At 27.4% G+C, this 8,816-nt stretch overlaps 2 protein-coding genes across 2 annotated transcripts in view; both read left to right on the plus strand.

The window, feature by feature from the left end:
* The window catches only part of LOC106790738 (neuroendocrine convertase 1-like), a 7,695-nt gene extending 2,237 nt beyond the window's left edge, over positions 1-5,458 (plus strand). Inside the window, exons 2-13 of the mRNA XM_014755846.1 lie at positions 151-255; positions 628-876; positions 1,176-1,322; positions 2,154-2,220; positions 2,318-2,589; positions 3,015-3,227; positions 3,604-3,704; positions 3,940-4,005; positions 4,081-4,233; positions 4,330-4,505; positions 4,802-4,935; positions 5,067-5,458. Coding sequence (XP_014611332.1) covers positions 151-255; positions 628-876; positions 1,176-1,322; positions 2,154-2,220; positions 2,318-2,589; positions 3,015-3,227; positions 3,604-3,704; positions 3,940-4,005; positions 4,081-4,233; positions 4,330-4,505; positions 4,802-4,935; positions 5,067-5,180 — 1,797 coding nt within the window. The 3' untranslated portion in view covers positions 5,181-5,458. The remainder of the gene's footprint in view (positions 1-150; positions 256-627; positions 877-1,175; positions 1,323-2,153; positions 2,221-2,317; positions 2,590-3,014; positions 3,228-3,603; positions 3,705-3,939; positions 4,006-4,080; positions 4,234-4,329; positions 4,506-4,801; positions 4,936-5,066) is intronic.
* Positions 5,459-8,517: 3,059 nt separating this feature from the next.
* Positions 8,518-8,816, plus strand: part of LOC106790739 (ankyrin repeat and death domain-containing protein 1A-like) — a 7,814-nt gene continuing 7,515 nt past the window's right edge. Inside the window, exon 1 of the mRNA XM_014755847.1 lies at positions 8,518-8,547. Within this exon, the coding sequence (XP_014611333.1) occupies positions 8,518-8,547 (30 nt within the window). The remainder of the gene's footprint in view (positions 8,548-8,816) is intronic.

Genomic DNA, 8,816 nt, shown 5'->3' on the forward strand with positions numbered 1-8,816 from the left:
TAATATTATATAATATAAATATTATAAATAACTTAAATATTATATAATACGTTGAGAGAAAAAAATTACACTTAGGTGAAATGAAAAAAAGGAATAAATCATTTCACATTTACATTATTAATTTATAATATATTTTCATATTGAACACAGGTTCGTGGATTTGAAGACACTTATATATGGATAAAGAATGATAAATCAGGTCAAAAGAAAAGAGGCTACGTTTCGTCAAGGATCAACTTTAATTCAAGCTCCAGGGTGTGTGACCCTCTTCTCTTTTATGCATTATTATTTTTCTTTCATCTTTTCTTTTTTATTTTTTTTTCCTTTTTTTTTTATCTTCTTTCCAAGTATTATATATATATATAATACTAATAATTGTTATATGGGGTAAGTGTAACTTAAATACGAAACGGTATCTAATAATAGAATCCTTGCAAATTTTTGGCAAGTAAAAAATATAAACTATTAAAAATCATGAGAAATATATTTAGTTCTTTTTTTTTTTTTACAATAAAAAAGTCACATTAATATTTCAGTATTGGTATATATATATATATCTATAACGGAAGAAGTATTTTATTAATAGATGTCAAAGATCGATTTAATACTTTTTTAATATCATCACAGATCAGTTGGTTCGAACAGCAGAAAATCGTACGCCGAGAAAAACGTGATTACATATTTCCATCGATAATTGATTCGGAAAAAGCTTTGATACGTGAAAAACGTCTCCCATGGAGTTCATATGGGATATCATCCAATATGATGATCGAAAACCATAAGAACAAATTTGTATCCATTTATTCTACGAATGAACACAATCCAAAGAACAAAGTTTTATTTAATGACGAACTTTGGGATTTAGAATGGTATTTGGTAAATAATTAATTATATTTAAATAATTTTAATCGAGAGTAATTTTTAAAATGAATCAAAAAAGGTTCGTGTGCGTTTTTTTTTCTTTTTTTTTTTTAATATTAATCATTTCACTCTTGCATAAATATATAAGTATAATAATTTTATTGATTTCAAAGAGAACAAAAAATTGCACTATTCGAAGCAACACAAATAAACCCACGAATCATCTTTTTTTTGATTCAATTTAATATTTTCTTATCTCGCGTTGTTGTATTATTTTCTTATTATTTATTTTAAAATAATATGTTTTATCGTAGCAAGATACTAGATCGAGTAAAAAACATCCTAAATTAGATCTAAACGTATTGCCAGTTTATGAATTAGGTTTTACCGGACGTGGAATAAGAATTGCAGTATTAGATGATGGTTTGGAATACGATCACGGTGATCTACGTAACAATTATGTGAGTGAAATTAAAATTTATTTTAATTATTCAATGTTATTATAAACAATTGAGTTTTAACAGTCTCTCTATAATTCGTGAACTTTGTGTCGATAAAATAATATGTTAATAACAAATGTCGTGCTAATCAAAACTTGCTAAGAATAATCAGAAAATTATATTTTGGTTGGATCTAATAAAAATGAAACGAGAATCCTATATAATTCTAGTCACGATTTTTCAAGTACTTGCGATAACCTGACAAAAAAATACTTTAAACAAAAGTTGATTTTGTCAGAGAATGCAATACTGTAAATTGGGCATCTTTGCAATTTCTTTGAAAAGTTTCGGTGAATATTTTTTATACTTTTAGCAAGTAGATTTTAATGATTTTTATACTAAATTAAAGTACACTCTTTTGTCTATCCGTAGAGTACCTTTTCGAGTTATAAATCKATTTGCAAAGGTTCATAAAATGTCTGTGAATCCAATGCTGTAAAGTGTGCATCTTTGCAATTTCTTTGAAAACTTTCGGTGAATATTTTTTATACTAAAAGTGAATAGATTTTAATGATTCTTATATTAAATAAAAGTACACTCTTTTGTCTACGCGTAGAATACTATATCAAGTTATAAATTTAGCATATAAACTTCAAAAAATATCAGAGAATGCAATGCTGTAAATTATGCATCTTTGCAATTTCTTTGAAAAGTTTTGGTTAATATTTATTAAATTTTTACCAAACAGATTTTAATGAAACTTATATTAAATTAAAGTACACTCTTTTATCTACAAGTTGAATACTCACTTAAGTTATAAATCGATTTGCAAAGGTTCATATTATTTTTTAGGATCCTGAAATAAGTTACAACGTGAACGATGGTAACACCGATCCAATGCCACGATACGAATCAACTGGTATTTCAAATTTCTTCCATACTTTTGTTTATTAATATTCGACTAAAGTAATAAATTATTTATATTTTTATTTTGTGTTAAATATTTATTTGTTCAGGAATGAATGCACATGGAACAAGATGTGCCGGTGAGATAGCAATGGAAGCAAATAATGGAAAGTGTGGGGTTGGTGTTGCTTTCGAAGCATACATCGGTGGTATCAAATTACTCGATGGTCTTGTAAACGATCGAGTAGAGGGTGAAGCACTTGGATTCAAACCGGAAATCGTTGATATTTATACAGCTTCTTGGGGACCACCGGATGATGGGAAAAGTTTAGAAGCACCTGGTAGACTCGCTGAAGAAGCTATTTATCGTGGTATCAATAAGGTTTGTCTTGTTTTTAATTATTCATTTGACCAAATATTTATTAATTATTATTAATAAAATAATACTAAATGTGATAATATATATTATATATTATTTTATGTTGAATTTTTGTCTATTTAGAATTTTCGTATTCATCCTAGTGGTCTAACCATAAGTTATATATCTCATAGGATTACATTTGAACACTCAAAATGAATTCTATATAATATTGAAATAACAAAGATTATTTAACAATTCATTTTTTATAATAAATTGTGTGTTAATTACATTGAATTTAATTTGGTGTGAAATAACTGATAAACTTATTTGTTTTTTTTTTAAAGTTTTACTTATATTCGACTACTTTCATAATTATGGTTACATATGGTTGTTACAATTGCAATACTTCTTCTTTCGTTTCTAATTAATATTATGGTGATCCTTAGGGAAGAAATGGTAAAGGTAGTATATACGTATGGGCTTCTGGTAATGGTGGCTCAAAATATGATAATTGTGGATGCGATGGTTATGTTGGTAGTATATATACCATTGCAATTGGATCAGCAAGTCAAACTGGTAGATCTCCATGGTACAGTGAAAAGTGTCCTGCAATATTGGCAACCACTTATAGCAGTGGAACATATCAAGATCAAATGATTGTGAGTATTTCGTGTCACATTGTAAATGTATATGTTACGTTTAATGTACTAGTACTAATGGGGATTTTATAGAATGCCTGAGATAGGTTTAGGTCAATCTATAAAATGTATTTTATTTGATTGTTTTGTTAAACAATAGTTTGACATTTTGTTTCACTTTTCTCTCACATATTTCAAAACACACCCCATCGAATTTTATCATTAATTTTATATTCATTTTAATTTATGTATATATATATTTTATTTTATTTTTTGTTTCAATGAAACCCTTTTAGGTATTCTATAGAATCCCCATTATCTACATATTATATTAAATATGTAATGAGTACAGGTTTTTTTATTAGAAATATGAGTTTTGTTTTTTCTTCTTCTTAAGGTAACGACCGATTTACGAAACACCTGTACGACTAAACACACAGGTACCTCTGCTTCTGCACCATTGGCAGCTGGTATATTAGCACTTGCACTTCAAGCAAAGTACAAATTTTGATATATAAATAATTCTATGAATAATTATTAAGCTTAACTGAAAGTTCACGTGTCCCTTTTTTTGTGTATTATAAATTGCATAATTTATTTTCGTGTACAATTTTCATTTGGGGAAATGTTAATAAAAAAAGAAGAATAAAATGGACGAACTTTTGGTTAATCCTAATATTTAATTGACTTATTATTTCAATTTCATTTTTATTATCGTTTATAATTTTTGTAGTAAAAATTTGACTTGGAGGGATGTTCAACATTTGATCGTTTGGACGTCCGAGTACGGTCCGTTAAAGTAAGAACAAAAAAAAGAAAAGAAATCTAATAATAAATAATGTAAAAAATGTTTTTTTTTAAAACAAATTTTCAGCGAAAATCCCGGATGGTCGAAGAACGCAGCAGGATTTTGGTATAATTTAAATTTCGGTTTTGGACTTATGAACGCTTACGTTCTCGTTAAATTTGCAAGTCATTGGATTAACGTTCCCGAGAAGAAGATATGCGAAATTCCCATGGAATTCCTGTGAGTTCCGTAATATTATCGATCCATATGATGAAAATGTTAAACTGGTAAAATACGTATCATTCGTTTAAATATTTTATTTTTCATTTCGTACAGATTGGATACGAAATTAATTCATGGAATGATTAAAACATTACGTTTCGTGGTAAACGATAATAAATGTTCGATTAGCGATGGAAATGAGATGAATTTTTTGGAACATGTCGAGATTGAAGTAAATCTCGAGTATACTCGTCGTGGGGTTTTGGAAATGTATTTGGTTGCACCATCAGGTAAATACATATACAATACATATACATATAGTATACAATAGTTCACGTAAATAATATTAAAAATATTGTAGAAAAGAGAAGTTATATATATATATATAAATTTTTGTTTGTTTGTTTAAATTACCAACGATGAGATAGAATTAATTTAATATCGAATATCTTTCAATATTTTTCTTATATTTTATTCGTAATAAAAAAAAAAAAAAGAAACGAAAACTTATACACCCCATTTGTATCGGGGATAAACAATATAAAACTATTCATTTGTTTTCCTTTTTATAAATATTCGATTTAAGGTACCAAGGTACAATTATTAGGTCCGAGAAAATTGGATGATTCGTCTGAAGGTTTTAACAAATGGAAATTCATGTCCGTGGCTTCCTGGGGCGAGGATCCTCATGGTATTTGGTTCCTACACATATTCGACAAGGTTACATAAGTATACATTTTTAAATAATAATAATAATAATAATATTAATAATAATGCGAATTGTGTGTTCGTAAAAATTCGAATTGAAATAATATTAATCTTGATTTATTTATTTTTTATTTTGGATTCAGATTGGCTCACAAAAATACAACGGTAAGATCGGCAAATTGAAATTAATTCTTCACGGTACGAAAAGTTTGCCGTATTATCGAAAATATGGTTCGAGAATTTACGACAATGAATAAAAAATAGACAATCGAAGAATAATTATTACAATAATAGGATTATTATTAACCCTTTTTTGATCGTACCTAATGATAGCAAAAAATTGGAATAATTTTTATCCTAATGTGAATCATATTGATAATATAAAAAAGAAACTTGAAGTCAGGAAAAGTTGGAAATTATTGATGAGCGCATATATGCGTCCACCATGTATCCGTAGTGAAAAGGGTTGGAAAAAATTCCAAAAACAATGAGAATAAAAATGTATTTTATAACAAATATGTGTGTTCTCGAATTAGTGGGTGAAAATACCACGTGGCTGCGCTGCCGTCGTCGACCCGACAAATGCAGCTGGCTAGGGGGTGAAATGGGGTTGATTTGGCCAGTAGCATGTTGCCATTCCTAACGTGAACGTCGACGTTCGCGTGACGATCAGAAAGTGTCTAAAAATAGAACGTCAATTTAACTGGTGCCTTGTTAGTGTTGTTGTTGATTGTCATCGTTATACTTTTTTTCCCACCCCATTCCCATTTCCACCCCCACCCTCCCCTCCCCCACTCTCATCCCCATCCCCTAGCCCGGTTAATTGATCATTAACGATTTCAAATCAATAATAATTAATTTTTTTTCAGTTTTTTTTTATCCAAGAACAAAAAACATACCGTTCTCAATTTTTTTCAAACGTATTTGAAAATAAAATAATCAATCGATCATTATTAAATTATCACAATTAGAAATAATATAATACTAATACATATATGAGATGAGATAAGCATAGGAAGAAGAAAAATGGGCGTGTAACAGTTTAATATGATCATTTTGAAATGGTTTATATTATTAAAGTTTAGAATATATGAAAAACAATAATGTTTTATTCAATTCGATTTAATCTGATTTATTTGTTCTTTTCTGTCATTCATAAGAATTATTCATTATTTTTCTTTATCTCATTCTATTATTTGTCATATTTAGATTTAACCAATTGGGTTCGGTTTAATAGAAGTATTAATAAAAAAAACTTCGTTGGATTGAAAGAGAAAATTTGCCTTTTGAAAATATTTTTGTCTCTCTCTCTCTCTCTCTCTCTCGTTGGTTATGTTTTATTCATAATATTATTTCATTTTTCGCATTTAACGATATCCGATACTTCCTTCCCTTTCTTTTCTTTTCTTTTCTTTTGTTTTCTTTTCTTTTCTAACTTTTCCATTTGTTTCCTCATTTTCTTTTTTCCATTTTATTTGTTCGGAATAAACATCGGAAAGCATCGTGTATATTTTACGAGCAGCAGAAATACCCCGTTTGTCGTATCACGGTATTTTATTTTTTCACGTGTGTATGTGTGTGTGTGTATAGTTGTAGGGGTGCGTATAACCCGCGTATACTTTAGAGTGTTGTTTTCATTGTATACCGTTATATCACAATGGAAAGGATGCAGAAAAAGGAAAATATTTTTCTTTACACGTTGCTCGAGAATCTCGCGTTTACCACGAAATCTAAGAAAAAAGAGAAAAAGTAATATTTCAATGGTAAAAAAAAAGAAAAAAGGAAAAATATTGCCCTAAGCCAATTTTTCTTCTCTTTCACACACACAGTATTTACCGTGACTTAGAAAATACAAAAGAAAACTTTCATTTTTTAATATTTTCCAATGATAAATAGAAAATAATAATTCTATTACGTGTGCGTATGATATAAAAATTTGTTAAACAAAATCTCTTTATAAAATATAATATTTTAATATATTTTTTTTTTGTAGTCTTCATCTTCGTCTGATCGGATAATAATTAAAACTTTACGCACAATTCACAATCGTATATTCTTAATAAAATATTATTTTATTTAGAAAAATAGAAAAATAATAAAAAAGGGGATCGTTCGTTTATTTCGATTCGAATGTTAAAGAAAATCATTTATCGATGTCTCTAATATAAAAGTAGGTCGAGACGTTTTGTAGAAGCAATTTTTTTTGTTCCTTTTTTTTTTTTCTTGTCCACCACCCCATTCTTAGTTCCAGTTTCTAACGTGAGACGAGAAGTTTCGTCATTCCGTGTCAGGCATCGTAACAAGTTCCATACGATTTACCTTTACTTTCCTACCACCACTACCACTACCACCAACACCACCCCTATTTCATCCTACACCCCTCTTTTCTGTCCTTTCTTTCTATCATCAATTCAAAGCAATTTATGGCACCCGTTTCTTTCAGGATTACCATTCGTTTTTCCTTCATTCGTTAGCTCCTATTATTTCAATGTTATGAAATTTCTTTTTCACATGTTTTATTTATACAAACGAATGAAATAATAATTCATTCGTTAAAGGTTCCTTTCATTTTATTTATTATTCTTTATGATAATATTACTTTTTTCTTTTTTTTTTATATAACAAAATGTTTTAGGAATACTTAATTAAATGAACAAGATTTTTCCATTCTTTTTCTTTTTTGGGGAAATATTTCTCTTTAGAAATACATTTTGTTATTTTGTTTATTAAAATACGATACTCTAGGTTTTTTTCATTTAAATGTTACAGAAAAATATTTAGACACACGGTATAGATTTGATATATATATATTTTGAAAATTTGTCTTCGTAGAAATTTACTCTATCATAGCATAATATATTTTCTTTTATATATAATTATTTATATATTTATATTATATAATACAGTAATGTATAAATATCAAATTAATTCATCAATCGTGTTACCATCTTAAATAATAAATCAGTTTTTTCGTAAGAAGTGTGTTAGAAATGAAATAACCAAAGAGTTCAATGAAATAAATTGATTGATTAAATAATGAGAATGAAATTCAATTCAATAAATATTTAATCAATATTGAAAAACAATTGATTTAATTTAACTCCTTGTTATTTTATTTCCAACTTGTTACGAACAAAAAAATTGATAAATATCAAATCTATATATAAGCGTTATAGAATATTTTTCTATAGGATTTAAATATATGAATATATTTTTATTTTGCAAATCAATACTTAAAGTATAACAAGTCGTTTATAAATTTGTTCGAATAAATTGAAACGCGTTGAAAATTTTATTATATATTTTGCCAAAAAGGTGGGACATATTTTATCTTTTTTTTCTTTTTTATGTAAAATACAAATTTTTCCATACGTATTTTTTAAAACAGTTTCATAATTTCATTTCTTTTCATTTCATTACGTTTCGTACAATGACTGGTGAGAATCTTTTCGCATTGGAAATCGTTTAAATTCATTTAACGACAATTACCACGAGGAAAAAAAAGAAAAAAAAGAAAGGATAATATGATGGACAAAGGAAAAGCATCCAAGGGAAAAATTCCTATGTCTTCGAACATTAACGAGACGATTGAGAATGAAGTTTTTAACGAAAGAATGGCGCGAAGTAAGTTATTCATAATAAAAATTATATTATTAATATATGGACCGTTTATTTTGAAAGTAGTATAAGTCCATTTTTGAAAAAAATAAGATATCACGTAATTCGTGTTTAATTTAATGTAAATTTTTTACGTATAATTAGTCCGTGTTTAATTTCTTAAAAAATGTCCATGTTTTGTACAATTTAAAATTGATCGGTAAATGAAATTGCATAATCATTGATTATGAAAGTAGTGTAAGTCCAATTTCCATACAAAAAAAGAAAAAAATAAT

This window comes from Polistes canadensis, unplaced genomic scaffold, assembly GCF_001313835.1.
Source record: "Polistes canadensis isolate GaletaPanama2010 unplaced genomic scaffold, ASM131383v1 scaffold_258, whole genome shotgun sequence".
Lineage (NCBI taxonomy): Eukaryota > Metazoa > Arthropoda > Insecta > Hymenoptera > Vespidae > Polistes > Polistes canadensis.